This window comes from Scomber scombrus, chromosome 17 (genome assembly GCF_963691925.1).
Source record: "Scomber scombrus chromosome 17, fScoSco1.1, whole genome shotgun sequence".
NCBI classification, from domain to species: Eukaryota; Metazoa; Chordata; class Actinopteri; order Scombriformes; family Scombridae; genus Scomber; species Scomber scombrus.
In genome coordinates, this window is record NC_084986.1 from 21,864,807 (window position 1) to 21,883,195 (window position 18,389).

At 40.4% G+C, this 18,389-nt stretch overlaps 1 protein-coding gene across 10 annotated transcripts in view; it reads right to left on the minus strand.

Annotated features, from left to right (window-relative positions):
• The window catches only part of LOC133997536 (nesprin-2), an 83,836-nt gene that overhangs the window by 54,358 nt on the left and 11,089 nt on the right, over positions 1-18,389 (minus strand). For 9 of the 10 annotated variants that reach the window (XM_062437165.1, XM_062437164.1, XM_062437160.1 and 6 more), the window contains exons 18-46: positions 18,170-18,307; positions 17,962-18,045; positions 17,635-17,802; positions 17,023-17,181; positions 16,193-16,936; positions 15,663-15,797; positions 15,027-15,182; positions 14,722-14,888; positions 13,934-14,270; positions 12,935-13,050; positions 12,078-12,228; positions 11,079-11,989; positions 10,143-10,301; positions 9,873-10,023; positions 9,611-9,769; positions 9,046-9,213; positions 8,845-8,946; positions 8,342-8,545; positions 6,958-7,163; positions 6,669-6,776; positions 5,595-5,880; positions 4,966-5,120; positions 4,550-4,856; positions 4,287-4,451; positions 3,774-4,112; positions 3,560-3,684; positions 2,687-2,816; positions 1,475-1,645; positions 28-1,386 (exon numbers count right to left, since the gene is read on the minus strand). In XM_062437165.1, coding sequence (XP_062293149.1) covers positions 28-1,386; positions 1,475-1,645; positions 2,687-2,816; positions 3,560-3,684; positions 3,774-4,112; positions 4,287-4,451; positions 4,550-4,856; positions 4,966-5,120; positions 5,595-5,880; positions 6,669-6,776; positions 6,958-7,163; positions 8,342-8,545; positions 8,845-8,946; positions 9,046-9,213; positions 9,611-9,769; positions 9,873-10,023; positions 10,143-10,301; positions 11,079-11,989; positions 12,078-12,228; positions 12,935-13,050; positions 13,934-14,270; positions 14,722-14,888; positions 15,027-15,182; positions 15,663-15,797; positions 16,193-16,936; positions 17,023-17,181; positions 17,635-17,802; positions 17,962-18,045; positions 18,170-18,307 — 7,560 coding nt within the window. The remainder of the gene's footprint in view (positions 1-27; positions 1,387-1,474; positions 1,646-2,686; positions 2,817-3,559; positions 3,685-3,773; positions 4,113-4,286; positions 4,452-4,549; positions 4,857-4,965; positions 5,121-5,594; positions 5,881-6,668; positions 6,777-6,957; positions 7,164-8,341; positions 8,546-8,844; positions 8,947-9,045; positions 9,214-9,610; positions 9,770-9,872; positions 10,024-10,142; positions 10,302-11,078; positions 11,990-12,077; positions 12,229-12,934; positions 13,051-13,933; positions 14,271-14,721; positions 14,889-15,026; positions 15,183-15,662; positions 15,798-16,192; positions 16,937-17,022; positions 17,182-17,634; positions 17,803-17,961; positions 18,046-18,169; positions 18,308-18,389) is intronic. The other variant, XM_062437158.1, reaches the window with a different exon arrangement.

Consider the following 18,389-nt stretch of genomic DNA (forward strand, 5'->3'; position numbering starts at 1 on the left):
AAAGTAGAAGACTAATATGAAACCTACCTGCTCCTGTGCCATCTCCGTGGCCTCCAGTCGTGCAGGCAACTGTGACTCACTTTCCACATTTGGCACTTTAGACTCGCATGTTTCTGGCACTTTTAAATATTTGGTCTCTGTGAGGTCAGGGTCACATGTTTCCTCAGTCTTTTCTCCCTCTTTGTGTCCTGTACCTGTGCTCTGTGGGGTGTCAGCAACCACCGGCTGTATGTGGCTTTCCGTCAAAGACTCTCCTGTTAGCGCTGAACCTTCCGCCGTGCGCAAGACTGAGCTCATTGTTCGCTCCTCAGGGTGCCACACGTCTGTCATCTCCTCTTGTTTGACACCCGGAAATGTTGTTTCTGCTGCTTCTGCACCACTGACATGAAATTCAGCAACAGAGTCACATGATACGGAGGAATTCGACACTTCGCTTTGCGTTTTGTCATGGCTTTCTGAGTTTTCTAAGCGTCTTAATTTGGCACCCGTGGATTTACACTCATTCAATTCTGAACTCACTACAGCAGAGGGCTTTTCTGACACTGAGTCTTCCACTTCAGATGTGCTTGATTTAAGTTTATCTACATAAAGGCTTTTAAAATCTGACATGCTGGCTCCAACATTTTGCAGCATGTACTGTGGCTCGTCCAACACCACCGTAAACACTCTCTTTGGGCTCACACTCATGGCCTTACAGGGTTTCCTTTGTTCTTGAGCATCAGTAACTCCTCTAAATGTGTCTGATTGTGCTGCTACATGTCCAGATTGATTTTCATTAATTGGTACTGGGATGCCCTCTAGCTTCACCTCATTACCAATATCAGGGGATTTCTGCAATGCCTCAGAGTTTTCTTGCAGAGTCACTAAACTCTTGTTGAGAGTGAGAGGCGACTCTGACATTAAACTCTCTGTATGGCTTACATTCATGGTGCTCATATATTTTGACCTCAAGAAATCTGTGTCTGTTTTCGGAGGATTTGGCGTGAACTCTTGTGATTGTTGTTGGGGTTTTGATTCGAAAGTATCTGGGCTTTCGGCAAATGGGACTTGAGAAGGAGCTAAGGCATCTTCTGTTTGGGTAAGGCTACCTGCAGGCCACGTGTTGGAAATATCTGTTCGTTGCATAGAAATACATGCTCGGTCAAGTTTTGTACCATTAGCGTCCACCTTTGATCCTCCTGAGGTGTGCATGGTAAGCTTTATGGAAGCATGATGTCTTTCCGAAATGAGGGAAAAGCCTTGGATTTTAATTTTGTCGTCATTCGGATCAGAGCTTTCCCTGAAGCCTGATGAAGAGGCAGTTTCACGAGGCGAAGCTGAGTGCATTGTATCACCTCCACTTTTAAAAGTTTCTTCTAATTCCACTTCTCTTTGACCCCGACTGACCTGTGAAATTGAACAAAAATGTCAACAACACAATCATAATTTTATCGTTATTGCGTTGGATTGGACAATTTTGTGACTGATGACTCACCGAGCTTTTAGATAAGCTTTCAAGCGCATGTGTGCTTTCACTGAGAGCATCTGAAGCACTTTTCTCTTGTTCCTTTGTGAATTTTATACCCAGACAGTTTAGAAGAAAATCTCTTTCTGAAAAGACTTCATGAAGGGCTTGTTGGAGCCGCAAACCTTCATCCAGAGCAGCCTGAGAGACAGACACATATACAGACTCAAACCTTTAACTCATATAAAGGTTTTGACGTTCATTGATGAATATGAATCCCTCAGTGGTAAACCTGAATCATTTATTGGTAAAAGGTTGAGATTTACAACTTAAAAAGGTGCATTTTGTTTGGATTTTACCTTGAATAAATAGTTATATCAATTCAGACACATCTGAATAATTACTGTACTTAATCAAACAAGCACCATGACTAAGACGACTGGCAAAACAAGAAAAGCAGAGTCAGTTAGGCCGCATCAGTTCTTGGCAGGAGTAGATGGTAAGGCAGGTGGAAAAATAAGTTCCAACATGTTTAAATCTTAAAGGGCAATCCTTTCACAAAGCCACCCCCACCCTGAGATATATTATGCTCTAAATGTACCATACAAAAGAGAAAGCATTCCCCTTGTAGAATTATTCAAGACTAGAGGATGGAACTATTGCATTTAAGAACAGCTCTGCAAAAGAAAGATGTCCAAGCCAAAAAAGCTCCAGTTAATGAGCTTTTACTATTTACATAAAGGCTTAAATGGACTGCATGAAAGTACTCATTACTTCCAACTAAAGTTCCACAAGCGAAAAGCATCAAAGTCAGATAATTCCTAGTGTTTATTTTACTTCTTTCTGGATATCACTTAAGACCAAATTTCAAAGAATTAATTGATCCCACTAACAATTATTGTCCGTGTAGCTAAACCCCAATATATAGTTTATTCTTCTGCTGTTGTACAAAACTACTTACATATAAATGAGTCACAGTGTTAGAGTGAGTGACATGTTTTTCCCTCACAACAAATATAATTATTGTAGTTTATTTTGGCTGAACGCCACCGACACCATCCTGCTGTTGTAAATTTACACTACAGCGCCTAATGTGTATTAATCCACTGCTGAAAATAGTCCCTAAAAATATTCAGGGTTTGTTGGCTGTGATTATCGTCGCGCTTCATAGCATACATTTTTGTTAAATGTCATGAATGTAATCAAGTATTAGTAGACAAGCAGACACATGGGTGTTCATACCTGGTTGGGTGATGATGGTTCATCTTGTACTGTTTGGCTCCACTGCTGCAGCTGGCTGATGGCCTGTTTCACCCTGTTTGCAGTGTTTTCTGCACACTGCTCCTTCTTTTGTAGAGACATTAACCTGAGGCTACAATAAACATGCAATTAAAGATCACGTAACTTCAGATATTTCAAATGTCATCTCAACCGTTTTCCTCTACGTTGCAAACTGAGCATTACTTCATATGGGTTTCAGTGTATTTATCTATTATTGATTGTACAGAATAAATATTGGGAATAACTTCTTTATCAGCCTGAAATAAGCTCTGAAACACCTCTCTACTGCTTTGTGGCATAATGCTATTTGATTTTGAGATGGATGTTTGTCCATAAACGCCCTTAATGATTCATTGTGAATCAAGAAAAGTCTATGCAAAGAAATATTAGGTTAGGTTACAAAGCTGTTATTTATATAACATTAATGTGGCAATGACTTATTTATTATAAAACACTATATACAGTAGAGCCATAACAGTTAGTTGATTCAACTATTTTGATGATTGAATGTTAATGTTAGTACATTTTTAAGCCAAAATGCCAAAATATGCTAGATATAGCTTCTCAAATGTGATGACTTAATGCTTTTCTCTATTATTAATGATAATAAACTGAATATCTTTGGGTTTTAGATTGTTGCTCAGTCAAAATAAGACACCTGATGCAACCTTTGACTCTGGGAAATTAGTACAGGTGTTTTCATTGTTTTCTGACATTTTACAGATTGGTTGATAAAGAAGAACATATAGTCTCTTTTATATTAAATGTATACAAAAACCTGCATGGATGTGTTAATGGTTAATCGTTCTGAGGAATGCAACCTTTTCTGTTTACCTGTCAAGATCTTTAGCAGCTGCATCCACATCTGCAGGAAGCATTTCTTGTGTAATGCCTGACTGTTCAGTCCTCTGCAGGTCAATAACTCTCGCAGCCAACACTGTCAACCTGGTGTCACGGTCCTGAGAGAGGAAAGAAATGCCTCTGTGATCGATAGAATTGTCAGCTGTCTACTGTAATGCATGAATTTGACATGATCTTATAACATTACCTTTATTAAACACCACTGTTGTTTAAGCTGGCCAATGTGAGGCAGCTCTTCATGATTCCCAGAAAGCTTTCCCAAGTTTTCAGCCAGGTTTTTTAGTGCTATCTGAACACAGGAGGCTTCTTCCTTCACTTGCTGCACACGCTGGTTCATCTTCTCTTTAAGCAGTGCTAGATGTTCTGTAATACTACTGTCTAGCGCCCTCTTGTGCTTTTGGAGGCTACTGAATTCCTGGCAGAGGCTGACATGGGCCTCGGCCGTGGAACTGGCTGCGACAGAGTCCTTGAGTGTTACTAGTTGCAAAAGGTCTTTTTCTAGGTCAGTTACTTCTCGTAGCAAAGCCTGCAGGGATAGAGAGATTGAAAGATAAGCATGTTGTGTGTTCTAATACATAATAAAGACAGTATTAGCTGCTTAAATATTAGGAAATTCCATGCCCTTATTGAGGAGTTTAATGCAGAAGGAATGTGAAATAAAAAATAAATTCACACAGTCAGTTAATCTAATGGAGCTCACCTCCAGAGCTGCTACATCAGTGAGCTGTGCTGTGCTTTCATCTTTTCGGGCTTGACAGGCTGACATCCTTTCCTGCAGGGATGTCAATTTACGGCGGCAGTCCTGCAGCGACTGGTTAAAATGTTCCTCATTACGGACACCTTCCTCGAGGCGGGAACACACACCCTGCGGACATTTCAGTTAAACCGAGCCACAGTTAGAGAGCTTATAGAGCGATTACACTAAATCACCATGTACATGAAAATTCACATGGAAATCTTTACATTCAGCTCTGCCGTCAGTGTGGAGCAGCGGGTCTCCAGCTCAGCCTCCTTCCAGATGGTGTTACTGGTTTTCTCAGTCTGGTTTAGCTTCTGTTTATCCAGGCTGGTGAGAATTAATTGCAGGGATTTGGTTTCATCCTGCAGTTGACGGGCTAGAAGGCAGGCATGTCTACGCTCAGCGGTGCCAGGCCAGGGGAATAAAGTCGGGAGCTGAGTGGTTCGGCGCTGCAGCTCCTGGAATCTGCTGCAGGCCTCCTGATTTTGGAGCTGGTAGGAGGATGCTAGCTCTGACTCTGTTTGTAGAACGCTAAACAATCAGGAGAAATTTTAAGATTTTAACCACTTCAGTTGAAAATCCGGCTTTATAAAACTTCAAATTTAACTATTTTAATTGAGTTATTATATACTCGGCTTACCTGTGATAAGGCTGGACTGTCTGCAGAAGGTTCCTGCACTGCTCCTCTGTTTTCTGAGTAGTTTCCCCTTTTATATCATCTCCATCACTCAATCTAGGGCTCAGGCTACTTCCGGTAACTCCGACTTCTTCTTCTGCCATTGCACTTTCCACAGCCTGAAATATACTTTTACAGATGAGTTATTCTGCACTTTACGCTACAGTCACACTAATCTGGAACTGCTCAGACTGACACAGTATGTTGCTGACTGTCTTTTTTCTGTCTGTGTGTAACCTTTTAAGAATGCAGCAGCATGGATGGTTACAAAAGCACTTTCCTGTTTGCTAAACATTGTGACAAATCTGCCTATTCCAAAAAGGTTTCAACAACAACAAATGGACATTCCTTTATTAACAAGAGGCAGAAACTAATCTAGAAAAAAACAAATCAGTGTGTCCACACCCTTATATGACATTACTCACTACTGCTAGCATTCCCACTTCAGAAACAGAATAAAAACATGTGCTAAAGATGCTACATGATGCTACATGCTTTGCTTTGAGTATTCACTCCAAGTAAACCCCTCTATTGTATTTGAGGTCATATTTTGTGCAGAACATGATAAACCAAATATGTAGAGTGTTTCTTACCTGAGCAGAGTGAAGTCTCTGCTCTACAGGACTCTGTATGCTTTCTTTGAGCGGAGAGTCAACAGGTTGATCTTCAACCCTGGACTGAGTGAACTTTGACAAAGCCTGAAACACTTCTACGTCCCTCGCAAGCGAGCTGTCCTGCTCCACGCAGCCACCCAGTGCGTTTGTTTGGAAGTTGTGGCAACGTTCCAGCAGTTTGGTGCTTTCCTCCACAAGCTCAGACTGCTGAAGTGTGCCCCTTTGTAAGGATGACACAAGTTGGCTGATGGCCTTTGTTCTCACGCTGAAGGGAAGAAAAATAAGCCTGCAGTTGATGCTCATGTACAGATTATTGTCACATTAATGAGGGAATTGAATTGTCTTTGTCTTGGAAAGGTTACAGAGAATGTTCTGATTTGGTACATAAGTAGAAAGGCAAAACTCTAATTACATTGTAGCTTCTGCAGGAACAAAATGAAAACAAATCTACTCCACATAATCAGCAAAGTCTGACATTTAAAATGATGTATTTAAGGATGAAGGAGTCTGCATGAGACAACTTGGTGTGTGATCAGGTGCTACACCTTATTCAGAGCTATAACTATAACTGTACACCAGACTGTATTCTTACTTCAATAATGTGATTACTCAGGTTTAAAGGACTGTAATCAATTAAAAAATATCAAATTCCTTTGAAACTCTCTTCTCTCTTTTGTACCATTAATGAAAATAACAAGAGGGATAAATACAAAATAAAGCAACAGTCATGTAGTTGATGATGAGTCAGTCACCTCAAAGGAAAACAGGCTGCACAACCTTCACTATTCCTGACTCTTAAGTCAGCATTATTAAAAATGACAGCATCAATCAACTACAGCTTGTTCAAGTGTACTTGATCCAGCTATTGTCTGATTCCCTACCTTAGCTTAGTTTAGTTTTCTACGGTCTTTTTCATCTACAGTCTGGTTATTATTTAGTTAGAATATCAACCCATGCAACCTACAGAATGAATTGACCTGTACACTGTCTGATAACAGTTTAGGAATATACTTAAGGTCTAAAGCTGAAAATCTATGTCTGAAAACAGTCTACCTTTGTTGAAGTGCTTCCTCTTGCAGGCGACTGAGATCTTCCTTCTTTGCTGCTTTTTCTTCAGCGGATATCAACCATTTTTCCAAATGCTCACTCTCCTTCTGCAGCCTACAATAAACATACAGTATGAATGCAGGAGAGACTCCAGAAATACCTCATCTGCTGCTCTTATTGCTCTTATATGATGTTTGTATGCATGCATGGTAGACAAGAAGCATAAATCAACAGTTCAAAGCAGATATGAACCTGTTGGAATTATACACACTCAAAACTTCTAAGAATTTGTTACCTGTCGAGATCCCGGATGTTTCTCTCAGTCTGTTCTTCCACCTCAGAGAAGATCTGGTGGACGAGTCTGACTTTCTCCTGCAGCTGAATCCCGTCCGCAGACAGACTCTGCATGCTTTCTGTACCAGCTATGGAGGCCATAACATGCAGATCCTCCATCAGGCTTTCCACCTGCTCATCCTGGGTCTGGAGCAACAAACATAGATCCTGTAGAAGAGAAGAAGTTACAAGAAGGAATTAGCATTTAGAGTACACACACAGTAACTTCACTGCCTCAGGATTTTTATGAAAGCAAATAAGAAAGTAATCCTGGTGAAATCTGGTGCAGTCAGTGTGTTACTTTCAGCTCATTGGTCTCTAGTAAGCATTGCTGTCTACCAGAGTGTTTGATACTATAATTTAAACACAGTAGCTTAAAGTACAGTATGCAATTATTAAATTAAAGACTTTCATGTACTAAATTGATGTTTACTTGTACTATATCAGGGGTTTACAAAAAAAATAAGAAATAAATGCACAAACTGCTAAATAAATTTTATTAGATTCATATTGAAATGTGTGTTGTTTTGCAGCATGCATTGACTGCAGGTGCATTGACCTTGTGTGTATGAGAAGCACAAGCACATATTTTTCAGTTTTTGGTAACATAAAATACTTGAATGACTGGTTGTTTGTAGTGTCTTTGTTCAGTCACTCACCTTTTCTGGCATGACTCACCTTCCCTCTCAAAGGTGCACACATTAAAAGAGTCCCCAGACTGTCCAACACCATTTTAAAAGTTCCAGGAGGAACCAAGTGTTTAAATGGTGAAGGTTGTTAGGTGTACTTTAAGTAGATGTTTAAATGTACAACATATTTCAGGTAATTCAAGTATATGTTGTAATCAGAATGTAGTTTTGAAGTATTTTTTAGTTTGAAAGTTTAAGGGTAAGAATTGGAACAGATGTATGTTATGGTAATGTTTACAGTCTTCTTTTTGTCCTTCATGTTTATAAAATATATTCTTACTCTTAGTTTCTTGCCACTAAAATATAGCAGCGTAAACAGAGGTCATTCAAACCTTCAAAATTTCAAAATGCTTTAAAAGTACAAAATTACTCAGAGTTCCTTGTGAGCAATCTTCACTTTCATTTGCCGTCCCACGTTGCATTTAGATGTAATATTTTAAACCTTGGATTCCACTACCAATATATCAGGAAAAAGGGAAGTCACAACAACAATTCACACATGACCCCTTATAGTGTAGGTAAAACAGCCATCATGAGTGAGTCCAGCTTCACTTCCCCTTAAAATGCATCAAAAGAATTCCCCATTCCACTTCATGATTTAACTTGATCAGCATATACTTATTTAGGTGTACAAATCCATCTCATTTTAGCACTTACTTTAAGTTTTGTGAGGATTTTCACAACATCCGAGCCGCTGAAGCTGAGGAGAGAGTCCTGAACCCTCTGGAGGGAGTTATAGCATTCAGACATCCTGGCAGTGATTTGTCCCTTAGTGGCCACCATCTGCCTGTAAACATCCTCAGCTTCGGAAACAAGCTCCTTCAGCTGCTCCATCCTCTTCCTCATTTGGGTCTCCACCACCTAGGCAAAATAAAACCAATAAAGAGATTTCTGCTGACAAAATACTGTGGCTTCATGGATGTGTGTCACTGGCAAGCATGTGAAAATATGTCAAAATCTCACATAAAAATGCAGTTTAAAGTGCGAAATAGTGGTATTATCATCAATAGGGTTATACTCCTGAAAAGTTGGACTAGACTTGAAAATGAAACCAAAACTACATTTATCATATCTACTGTATCTGTCCATCCAGCAGCTGCATTTCCACCTGAATCATCCACATCATAAACAGAAAGCTAAACCAGAGCTTCATGCTGTACCTGCAGCTCCAGAGGGGGCTCTGTACTTTGAAGCAGTGTTTGTATCTCAGCTGCTCTTCGGTGGAAACAGTCCATACTCTCCTCCCGGGTCAAGATCTCATCCTGGAGACAGTGAAAGAAAAAGTGATTATTGCTCAAAACAACTGTAGAAATCATGTCCAAGAGACATCTACAAATTGATAAATAAGAAGACAGTTTTACCTTGAAGGCTCTGATGTCCTCGTCTGTCTGAAATGACGGAGACTGAGTAAACACTGCTAGTTTATTGGCAGTCCAGCTCTCCACCTCTGCCCCAAGCTTGAGGACCCCATCCCACAGAGTCAGGCCGAGGTGTATATTGTCAAGGTAGGAATCTGTTCTCTCTGATATCTGCAAGAATTGTAATTAAAATGAAGTATTAATCTTACAGCACTCATCTTGGAACTGTAATATCTTCATTTAACATGAAACAAAGGCGAAAGTAGCATTCTCTACAAGCTACACCAGAAAAGAAATGAAAAAATATTACTCTAAAAATTTCAATGAGAGGTTTGACAAAATATTTCTTCCTTGATACTTATTTTTGAAGTGGCAGAAAAAGGATAGCAGTGATACATTGCAAAGAAATAATATAAACATTCCTGAAAAAGTAGTACAAAAAGATTAACAATCTATATACAATATGATATGCAGAGGAAATAATATAAATTAAATAGAAAATAGAAATGTATTCAGTTTTGGAAATACAGGAAAAATGGTTCAAAGAGTTCAGAGTGACTAAACTCACATCTAGCCAGCGGTCCATCAGAGCATCAGCTTCGCTCTCGAATGGGATGGTGATGCATTCTGGGATCTTACGTAGAAGAGTGTGAAGCTGCCGGCAGACGCTGCGCACCTCCTCTATGCTGACCCCGAGGCCGTTCAGCTCGGCTATGGTTTCCTGCACCTGGAATATCATACATCCACACAAACAAACACAACTAATGCAACAACTTCCACAACAGCTGCATTCCTTTACTTAATCATCTTAATCAAACGGTGTGTTATACCTGAGTGTGTAGTCTCTGCAGGTTGTCTCTCCCCATGTAAGAGGCTTGCTCATTAATGGTGCTCTCTGCCCTCTGCAGTGTTCCCCTCAGCTCACCGCGAATGCTCTGAAACCTCTTCAGCAGCTCTGTTAGGTTACAACACTGATCCAGCCTGTATTTCATCAAAACACACACACACATACACACACACATGCACCAAACTCAGAAAGGTACCACACATAACAAGAGTGACTTTGTAGTAAATCATGAAGGATTAGAAACTCTTTTTACCGGTCAGTTACGGCTTTTGTCGTCTCCTTCCAGAGATCTTCTACCGCACTAGTTTGGCTGTCATCAGGGACGGCTGATTGTGAAGATGCACCACACAAGTACTGCAGCTCAGAGAGGTGGCAAGCAAGCTGGCTATCTAGTTTTGTCAAGGCACGAGTCCTGCAGAGGATAATACAATCATTAGAGTCATCTGTACAGGCTACTGACAAAACACCATTTGTTACCATTGTCTGTTTTAGCATCCTTGGAATACCAATCAGGTATTTTATAATGCAAGCATAATGAATGAATGCATAATATAATTGGAACATCTCAATTTGATGTTGTTGTGTTGCTTGGGTTTTAATATTTCTTATATAAAAGAGATTTACTGTACAAAAAATGTATTTCTTAAGTTTAAAGCTGTAAGGGAAGAATTTAAGAGAAACATTGTGATTCATAGGCTTAATATGATTGACTGATGTTTGTTTTATATCCTCTTTAAAAGTCAAATTGTCGCTTTATGTGGATATGTGGTTATAATGTGTCATGTTCCATTCTATGATGGCGCCTCAAGAGTGTCAGCCTCTTGAAGCTGCTCCCAGCTCACCATTGAGCTTTTTCCCCTTTTAGTTTGTCATGTTTGTTACTTTTTCTCAAATTTTTTACGTATGGTTGTTTCTTACAACCAGTACACTATGGTGTCTAAGGATTATTTATTGTTCTTTATTCTTTTTTTATTTATTGCTCTTCCATTTTTACCATCCACTTTGCTGCTGCAATAATGTAAATTTCCCCATCATATCTTATAGATGTGTAAAATAAAAAGGTTCCCCTTATCATAGTAAAATATCTAAATGTCACTTAACGCATTACGTATTGTCATGATGAACATATTGTTATTGATATTCCACTCAAGTTACAAAAAACGCTACAAATGACTTAAATGACTGATACCTCTGCTGCAGAGCAGGCAGGGTGGGCTCCTGCAGCCCCAGCTGCTCAGCTGCTCCTTGGATCTCTTTCAGGGCTCCTAACAAGACAGATCTCCTCTGGACCAGACTCTCGTCCTCCTCTTTCTCTGTCTTCACCTGTTTTCTTCTTCTTCTTCTCCTCTGGCTTTTGGTTTTTAAGTCTTCCCCCTCCAGTATCTGTGTTGGAGCCTTGAGCTCTTCATCCTCCTCTGTCTTTGTGTCATTCTCTCCTTCCAGCCTACTCCTTTTTGCCTCCGATCCTGACTCCTCTTCCATCACACTTGGAGTGGGATTCTGCTGCTTCTGTGCTCGGCCCTGCAGTGGTGAATCGTCCCTAATATCAGTCTGACACATTTCTGCTGTATTCACTTCCTCATTCTTGCGCATTTTCTGCTTTCCTTGAGGAAATTGTGTGTTGTCTTTATCTTCTTTGTTCTGTTTTTCTTCAACTTTCTGGGACAATGATGTCACCACATCCCGGCACGTCACAGTTGCACCGTCCATGGTCAGAGTCATCCCCACGGCCTTTAAAGAGCTGTCAACACCATCAGATTGTTCCACAGCAGTCTGCAACCTTTGCTGCATTGCTGGCAGCCAAGAAACTCTGTCCTGTTCCCGGTCTGCCTCATTTCGCTGCCTGCTGGGATCCTGTTTAGCCTGCAGGGTTGAGATCTCAGCCTCAACTTCGCTTGTTGTGTCCAAGAAGCGATCTAGGGACCAGACAGCTGAGTGAACTTTCAGTAGCTGCTGTCTGAGCTGCTCCACATGATGGACACTGCTGTGGAGGTTCTGGCAGAAAGATAAAGAGGATGTGGCTTCCGGCCCTTGTCTGTCCTCTTCAGCACTTTGTTTGGATAGCTGTCTCATTTCAGACTTCAATTTGCCATCCATTTCCTGTGTAATGCAACAGAGATTGATAACAATGTTCACACATTTCACTCAGAAATAAAGTATAAATTGTTTGAACAAAGCAGAAATGTACCTTTAAGTTTAATACCAGTCGAGGATCAGCCAGAGTCAAGGAGGAAATGTCCACAGGGCTTCTGATGATCCGGTCCAGTTTCTCTGTTATCCGTGCCATCTGATTATCTGCAGACTCAATGAGGTCTGCAGAGTTCTCTAGAGACACCATCCTGCAAAAAAACACAGAAGTACAAACAACTGACTTTACTTGTCAGAATAAATTATGTACAGTACTATAATATAACAGCTGCTGAGGGCTTCTATGTTACATAATAATAGTAATAATAATAATAATGTGTTTATATAGCACTTTAAAATCATCAACACCAGATATTACAATGATGAAATGGAAAATAAACTGAAAAAAACATAACAACACCAATGCTGAGAAATATACTAAACTTGAATAATGGAATAAAGGTAAAAAGAAAAAGCTATACAAATTGCATTCACTCGCCTACCACTTCATTAGGTACACCTGTGCAATCTACTGCGCAATACAACAGCTCTGCTATTAATTCTACAGCGTATACATTGTGCCAGAATGGTGATAATTTGAGGTATTATTGAGGTTGTAGTAGATGGAGGTGTACTGGAGTGTATGTGTGTCATATTGACACACATACACTCAGACTGATATGCCTTTGGGGTAATTATGTTAAAAACCCCAGTTAAGACAAACTATAACATGCAATAAATTCACACTAAATTGTTAGTTGTTTTTTTTTTTTTAAGTATAAAACTGTCACTTTTAAAGGATGCTGCTGTTCCAGATGACAACCACATCCAATAGACTCCAATATTGGATTATGTCCTACTGTGATTTTAAAACAGCAGAAATGTGAATTAAATCCTAAATGAGACACTAAACTATACCTTTCAGGTACTTTCTGTTCGGAGGAGAGCTCTTCCTGTGGTGCGGCAGCTTCCTCTGGGATGACGGTCCACTCTGCCTCCTGCTTGGTCTCCACAGTGTCGCCCCTGACAACCATCTGGGCGATGGAAGAGTGACGTGGTAACAGAGCAGCGAAGAAAAGATGGAGTGAAGCACGCATATCCAATTATGGAGGATTAGTGGCCAAAGCTGCTGCTGTGACTTGTGAGTGTCAGCCTGTGTTTGTTTCTGACTGGGAAGACTTCAAGGAAGGCCACTTTAAATGCACTGTATAAAGTAGTTAACGTGCAACATACACACTCGACTATGATTTGGTTTATATTGGAAGTCACATCATATTTACATGTTTTTGTTTGCTCGTATAGTAACACAAGGCAAACTCTGTCTGATATTAAAATTAATTGCTGTACTGGAAAACATTTTAATGTAAAAAATAGATATAAACTGAAGGAAAACTCTTTTTCTAATGAGCTTCTGGCTCACAAGTGCACATCAAACAAGCAAGCGAAAGCCACAAGCTCATAACTCCAATTCTCTCTTTTTTCTACAAGATGTGATGAAATCAATCAATATCTGGAATTCACAATAAAAACATCATCAGAGTTCTGAGAGTGCAGTTTTCCTTTCCTTTCTTTGATGTAAGTTATACATGTCAGGTCATGTTTCTTATGAATTTGGCTGCAACAGAGAATAATGTATGGTTCCTGATAAATAAGATGGCACGTGTCTCACAAGCCCAAATAAAATTTTCTTTAAATTACAGTTAGAGAGAGCTAGAAAAGATGATTCAATGATCTCCATCACCCTAATCCAACACTACTGAGAAGTATACAATACCTTTACTCCGAATTAGATTTACAAGTCAAGAAAAATGTTTTTCAAACTTTAAAAAGTATAAAAATTGTTTCTAGCTGCCTGCTTAGTCCAAAAATACCTAAGAAAAGCAAGAAAAGTGGGACATCAATGTGATTTCTTCATACCTGGATGTGAGTTTGGACTGGCTGACTGCTCTGTGGGATGTGTAGTACACAGGCTTTCAGCGGCTGCTCTTTGTCTTGAAATGAAGCCTCCCGCCCAGATCCTGAGAGGACTTTAGGTTGTGTCAGGTGCACCTCGCTCACTGTCGGGACGTCCTGAGCTTGCAGTCGGAGGATATCACCAAGGTGAAGCTGCCCTGACACAGAATAACCCACAGCTGAGAAGTCTCGCTGTGGGCCTCCCGCGCTTGTTTTCTGTGGGAGATTGTTGCTCAGCTGCAGGCCGTCCGGCACGCCAGTCGCTCCCAGCGGGGGGTTTCCCCAGAGCTGCCGTCGCCTGCTGAGTTAAGAAATGTTTAATGGAGGGGGGTCAAGGCCAGTGAGTTAAAAACCACTCAGTCCAACAAACATCTCATTAGAATTAACAGACTTGAAGGATTACAGAGTGACAATTGTTTAAAAAAAAAGAGCTGCTTCTGCTTCAATTAAATGCAGCAGTTCACCTTTAATTGACAACACTTGCAGATAACGTTCTTCATGCAGTTTTATGAGCTTCCTTTTGACAAATATTTACAGTTTTGTTTTTTAAATAGCACATGTTTATTTCTCGGAAGACTTCTAGGGGTATTTCTTCTCAATCCCACAAACTGTCAATACATGTCTATACTGTAAATGCCTATAAGCTGCCTGGCTGCTAGTAAGATTCACTAATAAACACAAATGACTGTTATTTCCTTAATTAATGTTATATTAAATACATTACACCTCATGATGTCTTTACTATATCTCACCTGTCATCTAGGAGCTCTTTGCCACTAGGTTTTGTTTCCTGCATTTCATCTGCCTCCTTCAGTTGGTCTGTTGCGAGGCAGGAGGATTCTCTTGGTGTCAGTGTTTCACTAAGCTCCTGCAGTGATTCAACGCGCTCCTCGATGGTTAGATATCCTTCTGTGACAGTCTGGAAGGAATGTTAACTTCTGTGAAAATGAACTCAGATATCTTTCTCTCTGGTTTTCTGAACTTCTTCTAGACACAGGCAGTTTGCCACAAAGCACAATCAGATGTTAATGCCACATTTAATTAATTGCACAAATACCTGTCGCTGCTGCAAAGAATCATGGTCAGTCTGGTCAGTGGCTTCAAGCACAACGTAGTTAGTATGTATTTCACATTCCACAACAGAAAATGAGCGCTTTTCTCCTATACTAGACCATAATAGAGGAACAAAGGCGGCCATTTTTCTGCAGACATCCTGGGTGTGACACAAACAGGCAGAAGCTTACTTTGGGAACATTTTTAAGGAAAGTTTGTCAAACCCCAACCCCCAACCCCCCCCCCCCCTCCCCCCCCCGAAAAAAAACAAAAACAAAAAACAAACAAACAAAAGAAACAAAGTTTGTTATGCCAAATCAACTTGGTTTAAAAGGTTTTTAAATTCTGTTAAATGTATTAGTTTTTCTTTAAGTGAGTATGTGTTATATTGTTACAAATTACAAACACATAAAATGTATTTAGAAGAAGTCAGAGTGTGTAAGAAACTGTAAAATAAAATCTGACTGAATATCATATCAATCAGTATTAAGCATTGAATTATAATTGATGAGAAAACAATAAAAACCAAGTGTGTTTTTGAATTCTTTGGTATATGGTTACAGCCTTTAGACTGGTTTGGTATGATTCTATATGACAGATGTGAATCTTTGATAGACTCAGTGTCAAGTCCCTGTCATACCTCCCACTGCTTTCTGACTGAGTCGGAAAGGAGTATCAGGTCCTGGAGCTGGGGCCCAAAGCAGAAGGCCCCAAAACCCTCCACTGCAGCAAGGAACTCCTCAAGGAAGGCAGGCTGCAGAATCTTTAAAGCTCTCTGCACAGAAAGACATACAGCTGGACAAACGTGCACAAATACAACTGGAAGCTATGCAAAGCAAAAACCACAGAGCAGTATATAAGCTGTCTATTCTGAGATTAAAGTCTTAAACAAGACCAAGCTTCCGTTTTAAGCATTTAAAAAGGCCAGTTTATCAGGAAGGATTTTTTTGGCAAATGTGGAAAAAATTCAGACTTTGGAGTAAGAAAAGAAACATTGAATTAAAGACACAATCTGTATATGTTATGAGACTTGTTTCAAGACAAAAAAATAAAGACTAAAGTGATTTGTAGATGATACCGTTTTCTATATTTCAAACTAGTGTCCTGTAAAACTAAATACTGTGCAGTAATATCTGTCTTATTCATTATCCCTCAATGTTAAAACTGTACCTGTTTCTTCTTGGCTTGGGCCTCTGAAATCTCTTTGCCGCCAAATAACTTGATGGCTTGCTGGATGCGCCCCTGCAAACGAAACCTGGCCTTCTCCAGCCTGCTCCTCGCCATTGACTGGGCCTTTGAATGAACTTCACTGCGGACCATAACTAGTTGCTGCGGAGATGTTTTAGAACTCTGTGGAGTGTTTGGTTGATCTCTTGTTCTGAATTTAGGCTGGAATTTGTGGGTTTGTGAAGGGGAAGACACTGTCTTTTCTTCTGTGGGTGAACTTGGTGTGGGTTTAGATAGCAGTGGACTTTTTGGAGACCTTGGTCCAACAGGAGCTTGTTGTTCATTTTGACTCTGACTTAAAGCTTGAGTGTGGAATTGGGGAAATGGCAGTGGCTGGATCATGGCCTCAGATTCAACTTTCTTTACAGACTGAGGCAGCATTTGGATTTGGACATGGGGTATGACGATTATCGTTTCGCCACCTGTGTTCTGGGAATGGGTGTAACTTTTAGGCCCTGGACCCTGGAGTCCTCTTGTCCTCTGTTGAGGTATCTGAGAGGGAATCTGAGAAGAAAGTTGTCTTGGGTCCTGGGTTTGAAGTTTAATGTTCCCAATCTGGTCTACATGTTTGGTTCTGGCCACAACTAATAATCCTGCCTCTGCTTGTTTTTTCTGATGGGCTGTTTGTTCAGGAGCTTCACCAACATGTCTCCTAAAGCCAAGGGAAGTAAACATTCCAAGAATCTCCTATAAAGGCAAAAATAAACAAGATCTGATAAGTTGGTTGAGTTATTGAAGAACTGAAAAAGTTACCATACATTAATTCAAGTCACCTGGCACTGGGAGACTGTCACTAAGATCCTGTCCTGCATGACTGTGGTACTGAGGTACTGCAGAGAAGACGTTTTCTTGACTCGTGCCACAAGATCCTTCAGATTCTGTCCTTCAGTCACAACCTGGTTCTCCAGCTGCAGACTTCGAGAAATCAAACCCTAACAAAAGAAGGACCAAAACCGAACATAAGCATAGTTGTTAAAGACTTTATAGGACACATTCATCTTTTATTTTCACCATAAAGTCATTACATTTGAGACGGCCAACCCAGATTTGGTTATATTGGTTATATTTCATCATGCATGCAAGCTATCCGCTATCCATGAGGGATCCAATGACACATGATCCCAACTTTTGGCATATCAAGTGAGAATTCATAAAAAATGCTGTCACACTACTACAGGGCCCACACAATTTGATTACAAGTATTCTCTAGAAACCACAGTGCAGAAACCCCACAACAACAAACACCTGTCTGGAGGCAAAATAGGGTGCAAATAAAACAAGAATCATAAAGATTATTACTATAAATCAGACTCCTTTGGATTGACTGATCCAAGACAACAAATAAATGCCAAATTAGAGGATGCAAACTGTTTCATTTTACTGACTTCAGCTGTAGATTGCAGTGCAGTGCGTCCTCTCTGCTCTTTCTCCTTTAGAAGTTGGTAACAGTCCAGGGCCTCTGAGCTCCAGTGGTCCAGCTCTGCCAGACGGCCCTCTAGCCCGGATGCGGCCTGCTGCAGCTCCCCGCAGGTCCTCTCTGCTTCCACCAGCATCTGCCATACACATACAAGCAATTAGCACTGAACTTTTGTCTTAGTTTGTATTATATTATATTATATATATTATATAACACATAAAACTGGCACCACAGAGAGAGGATAATGCACTTGAACTGCATTACAGTAGGTGAGTGAGTTTTATAAAAAGAATACCTCTTGGAGAGTTTTAAGCCTGTCTTTGTCCGGGGATGGACCGAGGGATGACATGTCAGCCTCCACTAACTTTTTACTGAGTAGCTGACAGAGAGAAAAATGAAGAAGCACCATAGAGAGAGAGTAGTTCAGGCATAGAAAAGACAATCTCATCTTTGTTTTGCAGCTGATTTCCCATCCATGCATTCATCTTGCCAACTTTACCAACCTGTAGTTTCTGCCTTTTAGCCTTCAGTTTGACTGATGCCACCTCCAGCGGTTGTCTCAGTAGCCAGCTGGCCTCATGGTACAGTGCACGCACCATTTGAAAACACAGGGGACCAACAACAAGCTCCGATGACACTTCCTAGGAAAGACATGCTTTATGAGTCACAACCCTCAATGGATATCTGTATGTTTTGTTACCACATGCGAGTTTAAGCTTTTAT